This window comes from Lissotriton helveticus, chromosome 3_1, assembly GCF_964261635.1.
Source record: "Lissotriton helveticus chromosome 3_1, aLisHel1.1, whole genome shotgun sequence".
NCBI classification, from domain to species: domain Eukaryota; kingdom Metazoa; phylum Chordata; class Amphibia; order Caudata; family Salamandridae; genus Lissotriton; species Lissotriton helveticus.
The window spans coordinates 959,623,712-959,639,843 of record NC_136061.1 but is presented as its reverse complement, the minus strand read 5'-3'; the positions used below and the strand labels follow the sequence as shown (position 1 = coordinate 959,639,843).

Here is a 16,132-nt window from a genome sequence, read left to right as displayed (position 1 = left end):
TCTGAGACCGGGAAGAGCCACAGCTGAAATCGGTGCTCCAGGGAATCATTTTAGGGGAGCTCCAATAATGGGAGGGTAGGAAGAGGGAGGCGTTGCAGCTAACTCAGAAAGACAGGGCACCTGTATGGTGTGTGGGTCACGTAGTCCGCCACGGGTGCAGAGGAACCCCGAGTACGTTGGTAGGTGAGCACAGGGTTCCACACCGATTAGGGTAAGGGAAACATCCCCGGTGAGGGAGAAAGCTGCGGACACGGCCAGTGGAATTATACGCCCCACCGTGATAAGGAACCATACTTTGAGTAATGTATTAAAGGATTAATGACCTGTCAAAGATTATCCAATACCAAAGTGTGCTCACTTAGGTGGAAAATCTTCTGTAGGTGCAACAGGCACCTAAAACAGAAGAAAAGTACTGTGCACTAAACCCTGTTGAAGAGCTTTTGCAGAAACAATCTGACAGGACCCGTTGTGTAGTTTGTGAAACTAGGTATACTCAGCTGTGTAAAGTTAAGGACCTGGCGTGTAAAACATTTCAGGAGGCGCCTCAGTAGTACCAAAAGAATCCTAGGCGACAGCCCAGGGTTCTGTCAGTATTTGAAGACTCTTACAGTGGCCTATGGGCAGCATTAAATCACCGAAGGCTACTGGAAGAACCACTCTGTCATTCCATTAAAAATAGAAAACAAAAAAGAACAGCAACTGGAAACATTACGCAACGTGCACAAAATAAAAACTGAAACAGACGTCCAAAAATCCTGTGATTTATGGTTTAAACCAGGAAAGTGACCACGTCTCAAGGAGTGGCCATGGCAGAGTCAGGCAAACCCTGGCACTTTCTGAGGTTAGCATGGAACTAGAAAGTAGCGTAGAACAGTAATTATTACCAATAGCTAAAAATGCAACGCCACGGTGCAACATTTTTTCGTTGCGTCATATATGCAATAGAAAATCATTCCTACGAAAAGTTTAGGGAGTATAGTTGATGAAAATCTCGACATTATGGTTTTACAGCAAACATTTTGTGTTTAGAATTTAAGTAAAAGGAAAAGCTCTACTTTAATGTGGTGTCCGCTCTGGTTACCTGATTTTAAATTGGTTCTTCGCTAGTTTGTTTTCCATTGCAGACTGAAAGGTAATAACAAGATAAAAGAATGAGGGGTAAAGGTGGTTTCGTGAGAGGGAGGAAGGAAGGACATGGCGGCCAGCAGAGTGCAGTCATACAAGACGCGCTCTGTGCTGGGAGAGGGGAAAGGGCAAAGTGCAGGCTCAGAGTGTGAGAGGGAGGAAGGACGGACATGGAGGCTAGCAGAGTGGCGCGATCTGTAGTTGGGGAGGGGAAGGGAATTGAAGCGCAGGCAAGGCGGAGAGAGGCACGCAAGGCTTAATGAGCCTGGACAGAAACCCACATGGCGGATGCGCACGTTCACGCACGCATAACCGCAAGCTTGAGGCCAGCAAAAGCCTCTGGTAGCACTTTGAAACCCCCTTACTAAATTTCTCGCAGGCAGCGCATGCGCTGGCTCAGGCGAGACCTAAAAAAGGACACTAAGGAGAGGAGTACATAGTCACCTTTGCAAAATGTTGTCCCTCCTGGAGGGTTGCCTGGGGATATCCTGCAGAAAGAACAAGATGATACTGAGCCCAACTTTGCACTTGTGGCAGCATATGGCTTGCTGTGTCACAAAGTAATCTCTAGGGGTGAACACAGTCTCACAGCTTGCAAATGTCAAGTACTTCTACATCAAAAGACCTGCAAAACGGTATTTTTATTTTATGTTTTCAATTATATTGAGTCCAGTTGCTTGTTCATGCTGGCCAATAGCCCATCATGGGTCCCTGAAGATTGCCATAGGTTTGCGGTTCTCGCACAAGAAGCTTGTGCCGGTGTCTCGTTGCCCAGCCAGTATCTGCAGGTCTCTTGCGACCACTATTGGGACCGGAACTCCAGCACAGGGATTAGCAAACCCTGTGTCAAATTTCTAGCTATTATTGTTTTTTATTTTTCTATCAGTAATTTAAAGCAATGGGTCCCTGTCGAGGGCCCTCCCACGCATAAGGGGGAGGGTCCCCGCACATGAGGGTAAAGGTCCCCGTATAAGAGGGTAAAGCTGTACTCAATCTGCTCTCTTATATACCTTTTCAGATCTTTTTTCAGGAGGTGGAGACCGACTCCCTTCCTCCTGTAATGGTGGCTGTAGCATATTTAGGTCTGATGTTAGCCAAGACCTTTTGATTTTACAAAAATGATATGTATAATATACTTACTTAAAGCAGCTTTTTAGCCAGCTCTCTTCATCCATTGGTGTGATGATCTGGATTCACATTTTTCTTAAGCCCTCTATAGCATACAGCAAGGGTCAGTAGATTGGCCTACTTCTGCCACTGGGTAACTTCTCTTTGAGTAACTGTATTTTGCTCATTCACAAGGAACAGATTCACTCAAGGTAGTTCCTTTTAGTGCCACGTTTTTTGTTTGCACTTAATTATTACTTTAGTATTGCCTTTGTGTTTAAAGCCTGATATGATAACATGGTGTTTTCTACCAGGTCTTTACAGCACACACAGTGCAGCTTTATGAGTTCCTGTCTCCTGCTAATGGTGTGAATTTCTTTTGGAGTTGCCTTTTTAGGTCGCAGCCTACCAGACATCTTGGGGATTTACAGAAACTTGAGCTAGGAATGCATTCTGCCCATTGCTTACCATTGGCTTTGTGATTTGTAACTCACATTGACTAGCTTTCTATTTGCCAGCTTTATTTGCTTAAGCTGTCTAGCTTCAGTTTGTCCCTCCTATTGCCCAAACCTTGTTTACTGTATTCTTCCACTACCTCGATTTCTTTAAACAGGCCTTTAAATCTTGATCTTATCTTGTCATGTTTGCTGTGCGTTCAAAGACCGAAATCAAATGTAAGGCTCTCTCTTCCAGTGAGCTTCGGGTTAATCTTTCATTCTCTGACTTCAAAGTGAGACAATTTATTTCACAATCCTGTTGAATACACATCTTAAAGGAGAGGTTGTAGTATGTTTTTTTCTAGCACACAACAAAATAAAAACTGTGCAGATGTTTCAGAATATATCAGAATTATTACAAAGGAAGCACATTATTTTCGTAATTCTGAAGTGTGGTTGAAAAAAATATTTGAATTCGATTAAAACACATCAATACTCTAGCTGATGACATTTGCACACATTATTGTTTGTGTGCTTTAAACCCATATTTCGGTTCAAATGTAATCATTTTAATTGAAAATGTGTTGTCTTTAATAGCAGTGCGCTACCACACCATGCAAATGCCACTCTATGCCACACCACGCCCCTACACTCTTAAGACCCTCGACTACATGCAACACCGTTCGATTCCACACCATTCCAATCTAGGCCATTCACTCCACGGCACAACACACCACTCCACTTTACGTCCCTCCACGCCACACCACCTACCCCACTGCACCCCAATCCACTCCATCCCACTCAAGGTCACTATAATCTACCCCAATCTACCTCATTCCAATCTTCACCACTACATCACTCCAATTTTCACACCCCTCTCCACCACACGTCAGTTATCCTAATCCACCCCATCCCACTCCAATCTATCCCACTCTAACCCAGTCTACCTCACTCCGCTACGATCCAGTCTACCCCAGTCCAATGTACCCACCCTGATTCAATCTACCCTACTCCAGTCTACTCCATTCTAACTCAATTTACCCCACTGTAACCTAATCTACCTGTCCACCTCACTCCACCCCAGTCTCTACCTCACATGCCACTCCACTCTATGCCCCTCCACGACACGCCACCACACTCGACTCCACACCATTCCAATCTAAGCCATTTACTCCACGACACAACACACCACTCTATTTTACGTCCCTCCACTTGACACCATCTACCCCACTGCACCCCACTACAATCTACCTCACTCCACTCCGATCAATCCCACTCCACTGCACCCTAATTTACCCCATCCCACTCTATTTCACTATAATCTACACCCATCTACTACATTCCAATCTACCCCACTCCATGTTTCCCACCCCGTAATACCAATCTTCCCCATCCCACTCTAACCCAATCTACCTCGCTCCACTTCAGTCTACCCCAATCCGCTCCACTACGATAGTCTACCCCATTCCACCCTAGTCTACTCCAGTCCAATGTACCCACCCACTTCAATCTACCTCACTCTAACTCCGTCTACCCCACTAAACCTAATCTACCTCACTCTACCCCAGTCTACCTCACTCTACCCCATAATCTACACCCATCTACTACATTCCAATCTACCCCACTCCATGTTTCCCACCCCGTAATACCAATCTTCCCCATCCCACTCTAACCCAATCTACCTCGCTCCACTTCAGTCTACCCCAATCCGCTCCACTACGATAGTCTACCCCATTCCACCCTAGTCTACTCCAGTCCAATGTACCCACCCACTTCAATCTACCTCACTCTAACTCCGTCTACCCCACTAAACCTAATCTACCTCACTCTACCCCAGTCTACCTCACTCTACCCCAGTCTACCTCACTCTACCCCAGTCTACCTCACTCTACCCCAGTCTACCTCACTCTACCCCAGTCTACCTCACTCACCCTAATCTACCTCACTCCACCCCAATCTACCCCACTCCACTCCCAATCTACTCAACTACAATCCAATCTAACCCTATCAACCACACCCCACTCCAACCAAATCTACAGCACTCCACTGAAATCTACCCCACTCTGCTCCAATTTACCCCACTATCCCAATTCACTCTATTCTACCCCAATCAACTCCAATGTACCCCAGTCCAACCCACTTGACTCCAATATACCCGACTGCATTACAATCTACCCCACTCTGCTCCACTCCAATTTACCCCTTCCATTCCAATTTACCCCACTCCACACTCCAGTGCAAAATATCCAACTCCTCTTCCATCTAGTCTACCCTACTCCACCACAACCTACCCTGCTCCACTACAGCCTACCGCAATCCAATCTACCACCCTCTACCCCACTCCAATTTACCGCATTCCAATCCACCCTACCTAAACCACTTAACTCTGCCACACTTCACTATATCACACTGCACTCCACCCTTCCCAAATCAACCCCGCCCCACTTCACTCCAGTGTTCCAAACTCAACTCCAGTCTACCACACTCCACTCAAATCTACCCCACTGTACTTTCATCTACCCCACTCCAATCCATCCTACTATAATCTACCCATCCCCAATCTATCCCGCTCCAACCATCCCTCTCCAATCTACCTCAGTCCACAATAATCTACTCAACTCTTGCACTCTCCACTCTTCCCCAATCAATCTCACTCCACTCTAACCTTGACTCAACTCCAATCTCGTCTCCACTCCAATCTATCCAACCTCCCTCCACCCCAAACTAACCCCACTCCACTCTACCCCTATCTACCCACTCATATCCACCCAATCTACCCCTCCATTATGTTCTACCCCATTTACCCTACTCCACATCACTCCATGCTACCACATGCTAGGCTGAAATGGCAGGACTGCAGAAACTACAGGGGAAATTTGTTTCAAACTCTTTCTCGTTGCCTTGTGTAGTCCCTCAGGGGGTCATCACTGAGCCCTATTAATCCTGGTCCCTTGGGGGAATGTTCTTAAAAGCAGGCAGAACCATTGATGAACCCCAGGTGTTTAACCTAAAAGTCCTTAAAAAATAGCAGTTGTGAATAATTCAAATGCATATATTGTGTTGTGCAGCAGGGCTTTCGCAGGTAGGTTGATACTCTTGACACCAGATATCTGAAATTCGAATACCTGTATCTTTTTTTTGTCTCTTTGCTCTCTAGACGCTACAAGACAGCGAGCATTTGGGCTGGTGTCACAAGCTTACACTTCCATCTCTGCTGATGACTTTGCCACCTTTGTGGGGCTTCCAGTTGAGGACGCTGTGAAAGGTATGTTGATTTGCAGGCACTGTTGTCAGGACTTTGTCTATTTCTTCTGGGTCTATTTCTATTTCTCTATGCCGCTTCACTCTACTCTGAAACCATCTATTGTGTGCCACTGCCGTCTGCCCCAATATACCCTTCTCTGTACAGGTCTAAGCCACTGCATTCTAATGTACTGTAACCACTGCACACTATGCCAATGCACTCTACACCACTTTACTCAAAACCATTGCACTCTACAGCTCTGTGCCAATCTACTCTGCACTACTGCACTCTATGCCAATAAACTCTACTTCGCACCACTCTACGCCACTGCACTCTACAGCCCTCTGCACCCTTCTACACTATGTTTCTGCACATTACTCTGCACCAATATACTGTACACCACTGTACTCTACCCTACACCATTGTACTCTGCGTCACTGCACTGTGTGCCACTCTATTCTGCATCAATCTACTCTACTCCCCTGCACTCTTTGCCAATGCACTCTACACCACTTTATTATACGCCACTGCACTCTATGATAGTCTGCTCTGCAACACTGCACTCTCCGCCACTGACCTCTAAGCCACTCTAATCTACCCAACTCTGCATCACTGCGCTCTACACCAAAGCACTCTGCCCCACTGGACTCTATGAAACTCTACTCTGCAACACTGCACTCTCCACCACTGATCTCCACGCCACTCTATGCCTCTGCACTCTATGCCACTACACCACTCTACACCTCTGCACTCTACGCTCATCGACTTGACGCCACTCTGATCTATTGTGCACCACTGAATCTACGCCACTTCACTGTACACCTAGTGACTCTGCATCACACTACTCTGTGCCAAAACACTCTACTTTTAGCCACTGCACTCTTTGCTACTCTACTCTATACCACTCTAGGTCACTCCGCTCTACTCTGCACCACTCCACTCAGCCCTGCACCAGTCCACTCCACTTCACTGTACTCTGAACCCGTCTACTCTCCATCACTTCCCTCTACCATTCCACCCTACGCCACAACTTTATGCCACTCTACGCCATTGTGCTCTATGCCATCCTACTGTAAACCACTGCAGTCTACTTTAATGTACTCTACCACACCTTAGCAAAAACCAGTGCACTCTACACCACTGCATTCTACGTCAACTACTCAGCACCACTGCATTCTATGCCACTATAATCTGCAACTCTCCACGCCACTCTACACCTTTATGCTGTACATCACTGCACTCCGCGCCACTTTGTTCTATTCATAACCACTCTACACCATAGCTCTCTGCACCACTCTAAGACACTCTACTCTGTAAGACTGCACTTTTCACCACTGCATGCTACTCTACTCTGCACCACTGCTCTCTATCTCATTGCACTGTACTCTGCATCTCTCAGCTCTATGCCACTCTACGCCACTGCTCTCAATGCCATTCTAATTTACTCTGCACTCTACACCACTCTCCTCTACAACTCTGCACTGTATCCTGCACCACTTCACCCTACTCTCAAACAGCCTACTCTCCCATGCTACCCCTACTGGTGGGAGAGGGCTCTTGCTCCAATATTTTCAATATCCCTTCGTGCCTGAGATTTGTTAGGTAACAAAATTGGTGTTAACTATAACTTTGTAGAAACAGCACATTGGTTTGTTATTGTGTATGTGGGAGTGTATGTGCTGGTTCAAAGAAGACTAGGGGAGAAAGAAGCAGAGGTTAATTTGGTTTCCAACTATTAATAGTGTATGTACTGGACCTCGATTACGCCAAGTCCCACTTATTGTATTGTTGGCTACAATCTACTGTACGCCACTGCACTTTGTACCGTTCCATTCTACGCTATTTCACTCTACGCCTCTAAGATCTATGCAGGGCCACTCCTCTTTGCACCAATCTTCCCTACATCACTTCACTCTACACCAATGCAATCTGCACCACTGTACTCAAAACCAGTACACTCTACGCCACTGCACTGTATGTCAATCTACTCCGCACCATTGCACTTTAAGCTACTTCCCCCGAGGCCACGCCTTCTCCACTCTACGACACTCTACTCCATTAAACTCTACTCTGACATTCTACTCCAGTCTGCCACTACACTCTATGCCACTCCACGACGCTCTACGCAACTCTCTCTGTGCCACTTTACTCTTCTCTATTCTACAACACTCTACTCCATGCCACGCCACTGTATGACTCTCTACTCCACTCCACAACTCTCTACTCCACTCTGTTCCACTCTACTCCACTCTACAACAATCAACTTCATTCTAGGCCACTGTACTCCACTCTACGCAACACCCTCTATGCCACTCCACTTTTCACCACTCTACGACACTCTGCACCACTCCACAACACTCTGTGCCACTCAACTCTATGGCATGCTGCTCCACTGTACGCCCTTCCACTCGACGACACTCTACTCCATCCTCAACACTTTACTTCACTCCATGACACTCCACGCTACTCAACTCTACTCCACGAATTTTCTCAACACTCCACTCCACGACACTCACTCCACTCTCCTTTAGGCTACCAACTTTTAGCCATGCTGAACAGCAACCACGGTAGTGTACAAAACATGACTATAAAATATCGGAAAAGCCACTAGCTCTTCCATAGGTAAGACCTATTGGCTTTGCCAATGCTTATGTCACTAGGTGCGTGTGATGCCTTTGACTGAGACCGAAGCCATCCATGTCAATGATTGTACTCTTGATTCAGTGTGAACCACTTATCTTAGTAAATGTGAAGGCAGAGTTTGGTATTTTTCCCCTTGTGTTCTTGCATGTTAGATAGATGTGATTCTTTTTAGAGAGACACTCACTTTGAAATTGAGGTTGAAATGTTAACAGTGAACATTAGCTGATTCAAATCTTCTTTAACGCAGTTTGTGTTTTGCTGAGGAGTTGTGTGTGTGAAAATATTATTATTTTAATTATCGGGAGGTATACAACACTGCTGAGATAAAGAATTTGGAGTTCACGTGTATTTGTCTGAGATCCAGTCCCCAGAACCCATCAAATTTGATATGCAAAATGGTTGAACCTCTCCCTGTCATTCCAGGATGCATCCAGTCCTAGAGGTGAAAGTGGAAGACTCTATCCCTCTCATAATTCCTGGCAACCCATATCTACTACTAATGTGACCAGTAGGCCAGTGGTTGTCCACAAGCAACCGTCCCAGTGTTGAAGCTCTCAGTATCCCTGTGTCAGTCCTTGGAGCCCATAGGGTCCTATGCTTGTAATGCTTTGTACGTGTTCCGATCCACTTAGCCCTCCCACAGCAGAGTGGAAGGCTCTTTATCCCTGACCTAGCCCGCATTCAGATTTACAGATGAAGTTTTACTCTCCGAATGCCAGTCTTTTGCCTCTATGAACCTATCCGTAGCACTCTGGTAAACCCCATGAGCTGTCTGCTTACGGAAGCAAAGATGATGGAGGTCTGACCCACTCCTATTCTCCTTTAGAGATGCTAGGCTATGTTTCCCTGTGCCAGTCCAATTCGAAGACCTGTCCTAGAGTTAGATGCCTTGATTTCCATGTGCCAGTTTGCATAGCCACCCCACTTCCTCACAGAGTTAGTGCTTATCCCGCCCATACAGATGGGGAGCTCTGTTTCTATGTGCTAATACTTTACCCAGTCTTATTGGTGAAAGTCTCAGTATCCCAAGGTCAAACACATGAGCTTAACCTCTTTTTTGTTATGCAGCTTTGTAGAGTGCACGATCACCCAGAGGGTATCCTGAAGGATATCCTGAAGCGGAGTAGATGTGAGTCTAGCCAAACCTAGGGCCCGTTGGACTACTTGAAAAGCCAGGTCTTCAACTTCTTGCGTAATTTAGGAAGTGAGGAGGAGGCTCCTATGTGAAGCGATTAGGAGCAATGAAGGAGAAGGCTCTACCGCCGTACCTGGTGTTCTGTATGCATTGGATGTACGCAAGTAGTAGTCCGGACCAGCGAATATGTCTGTAAGCTTTGTGAAATAAGATGCAAATGTTGAGGTATGCTGGGACATTGTTATGTAGTAACATCACAAAACAAAATGATGGACGGAGTGTTGAGACTTTTCAAACACTCACCAATCTGGGTTTAATCCATTATTTTGCTTGCTACGTCACTGCCATATGCAAATTAGTCTTTACCCTCCTCCCCATGGGAACTGTCCAGTCCGAACCCCCACACCAGGTCCTCCCTGGACCGGAAACAAGCATCCTGGGACCGGTTTCAGGGTATCACCCCTCATCAGCCTGGCTAGTTTGAATCCTGTGACGCTTGAGCAATGAACCCACGTTTGGGCATACCCTTAGGCACTTAGGAAGCACATAGCGACATCACAAAATAAGATGGACGGAGTATTGAAACTTTTCAAACACTCACCCCCAGCCACATATCTAGGTTTAATGCATCATTATTGTGCTTGTCACGTCACCCCGGTTTGGATACAGCCATATGCAAATCAGTCTTGACCCTGCTCTATATGGGAACAGTCCAGCCCGAACCGTCCTCCCTGGACCGGAAACAAGCTTCCTAGGACCATTTTCCGGGTATCACTCGCATCAGCCAGGCCAGCTTGAGTCAAGTTGCACAGCAACCAGCCGTTCCCAGGATGCATGTTTCCGGTCTGTGACTGGGGGTGTGCATTTGAAAAGTTTTAACTCTGTCCATTTTATTTTGTAATGTTACAGTGCAATGCCTTTAAAGTGTGGGTGAGGAGTTTGAAATGTGCTGGCTTGTGTATGTGAAGCCAGTGGAGCTCCTTCAGGTGTGGTGTGGTGTGAGTGCAGTGTGGGACATGGAGAGTGATTCTGTCCGCCGTGTTCAAAATGGTCTGCAATCTTCTGATGAGTTTTTTTTTATGATCCTGGCATAGAGGGTGTTTCCCTAATTCAGCCTGCTTGTGACAAGGACGTGCATGATGGTTTTCTGGTGCAGATTGGGAGCCATTTGAAAATCTTACTTAGCATCTTCAGAGTATCAAAGCATGAGGCGGTGGTGGGGTTGACTTGGGCAGTCATGTTGAGTTAGAGCAGACTCTGCATCTTCCTGTTAACACGCACTTGAACAATCTGGTCATGGACAGAAAGATGTATCCCTGTCCAAACCTTGAAGCCCGCCTGGTCCTAGATTTTGAGGGCTCTTTATCCATGTGACCTTCCACTTGTGCTTCCTGTGAAAGAGTTGAAAGGCTAGGGGTAAGATGCTCAAAAACTATATGATAGTCTCACACCCTGACCTATCGATGAAACGCTCTGCATCCAAGCCACTCAGTCCTACTACATGTGTTTGTATTCTTGCCCAACTCTCCTAGGCTATCTGATCATGCAAGTACAGATGCTGCAACCATGTGTTATGTTGTGTTGATTTGTTTAGCGCACTTATCACCCAAGACGGTATCCAAGCGCTTGGGAGGTTGTATGGTCCCTAAGGTGCTTATGCAAAGACCCAGGTCTTCAGCTTCTTGTGGAACTCAAGAAATGAGGCTGAGGCTCTGATGTGTTGAGGGAAGTCGTACCATGTCTTGGGTGCGATGTAATAGAGTGAGTTACCCCTAGTTTTGCTTTTGCATATGTGGAGAGTGTGTGCGAATGAGTGAGGCAGAGCGTAGGTGTCTGGTTGGTTGGTGAAAGTGTATGCAGTTCAGGTTTTCTGCTGCAGGGCTTTGTATGCGTGTGCGAGAAATTTGAATTTTCTGCTCTTGTTAATGGGGACTGCCCACCTCCCAGTCTGGAACGTGAAAAGTTTCGTCTCTGGGCCAGTTACCCCAGCCGCTCAGTCCTGCAGGGGAAATGCTCCTTATCCTAAGCCTTACTTTTCCAATAATTGTTGTAGTAAAAGCTGTGTACCAGTTCACGAATTCGCAGTCTCTCGATTTGTATCCATGGATGGTCATTCTCTAGTTAAGCCTGGGTACAAGTAGTCTGATAATAAACCAGTGATTGCCAGATCCGTTAAGTTTTATTTGCCGTGGCATGTTTTTAACTCTGTTCTGGTTGTAGGTGTTTTGGAGCAAGGCTGGCAGGCGGATTCAGCTACTCGGATGGTGATGCCCAAGAAGCCAGGTAGGTGGCGCTCTAGCTCCACTGTGATTTCCAGTGGCGCTTCCTGAGACAACATCAGATTTCCTAACATCGAGTGCAGTAAAATGCGTTCCATTAGTTGTACTGTGCAGCAAAGCTCCTTTTTAGGGCAGGGACTCTGAAATCGTGATGACTTTGAAGTGGATGTAAGCCCGTGTAATGCACTGAAAGTCGAATGGAAAGTTGTGGATTTTTTTTCTTTTACCCAGTTTCTACATAGTTCAGCTTCAATGTACTTCCCACTGCTTCCTAGCACCTTCAGATTTTTCACAACTGCGATCATTAGAGCCACAAAGCTTTCCCCTCCAACCTTCCTCCCACTAATCTTTGCAGGCAGTGTCGTCAGGTGACGTCACTTTACCGTACGTCACATAATGTCATGCGATGCGAGGGATTTAACTCCAGCTGTCAATGAGGACAGGGGAAGAGAACGGGTACACGGGGAAGAGAATGATTGTAGTGTTTATTTTTCTGAATTACTTAAAGTTGCGGATAATACACATCTTAAATCGAATCTGTTCTCCGTTATGCTGAATTTGGCAGAGCCGTCCTACACCGCAGACACTGGAACAAAACGTACATTAAGTAAATAAGAGCCGTCATTCGGGTTATTGTATACCGAGCTTGGTGCAGCAGAAACGAAATCCTGTGACTGAGGCACATGTAAGCGTCTTTTACAGTCTCGTGTCCGCCCCTGAAAGCTGTAGTATTTTAAGGACGTTGCCCATCGTGCGCTTACAACAAGTTATAGCACCCTATACGAAGTGTCGCATATGGTTAATTGCAAACAAAATGGTTGAAGAGCAAAAGTGGGGCTTGCTGAGTGTTCTGCTTGCTACGGACCCTGCATGCCTGGCGTGCAGTTTTGTTGGGCTGCGTTTTGTAAAGCAGGGAATGTTGTGCTGCTTCTTCAGATCACCATAAAGGGGACCTGTCTTAACGAATGATGTCTCTGGCTTATGTTGAGAGCTCATCAAGCGCAGGACCCCGTGGGCTCATGGGAAAGGGAGCGAGTGGAGCCCGTGACTATTGTGATATCTAAAGGCACTTCTTAAAGTTTGGTCTTAGCAGGCACGCTTGTAGGACAGGGAAGCGCTTGAGAGCACGACCAGCTGCAGTGGAAACACGCCGAGGTGGCTGTGGGGCAGAGGGGCTGTGGGGCAGAGGGGGCTGTGGTGTTTGACATTCAAGGCACCAGGGTAGGGCTGCCTTTTAAACCTAGTATAGTGAGGAGATGGGCTGAGATACACCCGAGCAAAGTGCTGTACGAAAGTGCACCTTTCACAATCCCCATCTGTGACAAACATTACAGCAAAAAGCAACTTATTGTTTATTTTAAGGCTATTAATGATTACACATTGATGGTGCAGCAGTGTCATTAAGCACTGACATTTGTCAGCGTCCTTGCAGTTGTGACACGGAAGGCTGTACGTTGTCGCTCCACCCTGGTCAAACCTCCCACACTAGTCACGCTACTGGCTTGCGATGTTGTAGACTCAAGCTGTGTTGTGGTGGCCAGAAAATGCACAGGAGTGTGTTTCACTTAATCACTACAAAAAAGGGTTATGGCGGAATGGTATTAACCAGGGTTGCCGAGTATTTGCATTGCAGCCTAGATTCAAGATGTGCAGTGTTTGGCGTGTAGCACTTCGGTGGCTTCTGAGTAATGGTCTGCTGGTCTCAGTTCATATCTCCTGATGCAGGTTTCCTTTTGATTTAAAACAGCTGAGCGTTTGGCACTCTTATAGAAGGATGTCCCGAGGGACAAAGGCTTTATGAAGTTGCACTTAGACTTCGTATAAGGTGTTTCGTGTGCAAAACACTTCTCATTCGCAAGCATAGCTCGACTGACTTTTGTACATTGCAAGTTTCACCAAAGTGCTTTACACTAAGTAATTAACCATATTAATTGCAGACCGCACATTGCCATCCAGTGCAATCAAAAGGTGGCAGCCAAGTGGTGTTCCTCGCACAGTGTGATTTGCAAAGGCATGGCCAGATGCTTGGCGACTGCTTGCGAAAGCATGGAATTATTACGGCCTTCCGGTAATCATTCACACAGTGTAAGCTGTCCTTACTTGACAGCCTGCGCTGTACTTGTGCAGTCTGGGGAGCTGAGGAGAAGCTGACAATAGTGCCTTGAGTGAATGCGGAACATTCACAGTGTGACCCCTGACCTTTAATGGGACACGGGTGGCGATGCAGGCATATTCCAAGTGCTGTACTGGAGTTCTGCCTTTGCTTGCAGGCCTCCATGCCAGCAGTTGGTAATTCTCGCAGCGTATCTCAAGCAGAGCCCCGCCCCGTCCCATCAGTATTAATGAGGTAAATGGTTTGCAACTTTCTGAAAAGTCCCTTTTCACTGTGAGAAGCTGTGAGACTCTTTGAGGCTTCCCGCAGCATAAATCAAAATAGTGTGCTGCAGTCCGCATTCTTGTGAATATGGCCCGAAGGGTGCTGTAGCCAGTGGAGCCAGGTGGTGTGCATTTTAATCCAATTTTCCCAAATTGTGCAGTCGGGGGGTGTGGCAACTTGTCCGTGCTTTAAAAACATATAAACAAGTACCAAGCCTTAGGTGCAAAAGTGGGCACGTGCAGAGTTTTTAATCACGTGCTAAAGGTGGCTCGAAGAAACGTATGGAAGGGCATGGGGGGGGGGGGGCAGCACTAGCCTGGAAGTACTGCAGATAAGGTAATGAACAATGCTCCCAACTCTGCACTCTTTGAAAGGCACATGTCCTAGGTTTACGATCAAATCATCTGTCAATTGGTGTACAATGTGACCAGGTAGTATGTTCATTATGTTTCTTTCCTCTTGATCTTAAGCCCAAAAAGTGTACAGAAGTGTGTCTTTTACTCACGTCTTCTCTTGGGAATTGTTTGTGTAGTGCAAATGTGTGACCCTCCCCTCCGCCTCAGATTGATGCACAGCACCATATTGCCCCCTAACGGGACTGAGCCGTGTAAAAAGTGTGCACATACATCACAAAGACTGCACTGATAAAAGTCATTCTTAAGCACTCTTGCATTAATGCCTCCTCCCCCGCTTTCTCCTCTCTTTGCAGAGTCTGCCCCCGTGGCTTTGATTCCGAACGAACAGCAGCTGGCCAGACTCACTGACTACGTGGCCTTCCTTGAAAACTGATAAACTCTCCCGCTCAACGCCGCCTCCCCAGCAGCCCTCCGCGAGGATCCAGGCCAAGCCGGGGAAAATCCTGAGCCCGGGCCGTCCAGCGCACTCCCCCGCCTCGCCCCCTCACCAGGAGAATGGAAAATATGATGTCCGTCGAGCGGGAACCGGCCCGGCACCAGATGTCTGCAGAAAGGAAGCCGGATTGTCCCAGTTTCTGCTCCCCAGCAGCATCAGCTTTCCGTTGGACTTTAGAAACAGGCCATGCGCTGCAGGCTTGCACCCCTCACAACCAATCAGAATCTCAAGCCTGTCCCCTGTATGGTCCCTTTGTGCCCACATTTCATTTCGCAGGAGAGGTTGAGTCTGGCGTGGGGTGTTCGATGCGTCAAAATGTCTTGCCTTCAGTAAATCCCACATAAAAACCCGTGGCCCTTCATCCTTCCTTCTCTGTAATGGTCTCTATTTTTAATGCCGACAAAATTATCACAAGAGCACAACATGTGCCCTCCTCATGAATACTAGGTGTGTGTGACGCGCGCTCGCATGTGTGCACTAGCAGTGTCTCGGGGTAGCCGCTAGATGTATTCTTTATCCATAAAGCACAACCACAATGGTCTACTTTCTCCCCGCCCATCTCTTGAAACACCTTCCATTTTGGTGGCCGGTAGACCGAGCCAGTGTCGCCTAGATCAGTGCGGTGAATCCCATTTTAATTTACTAGAGGTTGTGTCGCTTTATTTTGATTCTAGAAATTTGAGACACTGGATCCCTTGGTTTTTGAGTAGCTCTGGCTGTGAAACACCTGTCCTGATTCTTCCTCTCTGAAGTTTCCGCCAAATTTCACTCCTTCCTCCTGGCAGAAATCATGAAAAGGGACTAATATTTATTGACTTCTCAAACATTCAATCAGTCCCAAACCAACCTTACTCAACTGTAGATTGGATTACAATATATTTACTCCGAGCGCCGACTTTGAAGTCTGATTGTTGTTGTCTGTGCACCTCTTTT

General features: G+C 46.8%; 1 protein-coding gene across 1 annotated transcript in view; it reads left to right on the top strand.

Moving 5' to 3' along the window:
- COPS8 (COP9 signalosome subunit 8) overlaps positions 1–15,560 on the top strand; it is a 125,585-nt gene extending 110,025 nt beyond the window's left edge. Inside the window, exons 5-7 of the mRNA XM_078681369.1 lie at positions 5,827–5,934; positions 11,912–11,974; positions 15,057–15,560. Of these exons, the coding sequence (XP_078537495.1) occupies positions 5,827–5,934; positions 11,912–11,974; positions 15,057–15,136 (251 nt within the window). The 3' untranslated portion in view covers positions 15,137–15,560. The remainder of the gene's footprint in view (positions 1–5,826; positions 5,935–11,911; positions 11,975–15,056) is intronic.
- The last annotated feature ends 572 nt before the right edge of the window (positions 15,561–16,132 follow it).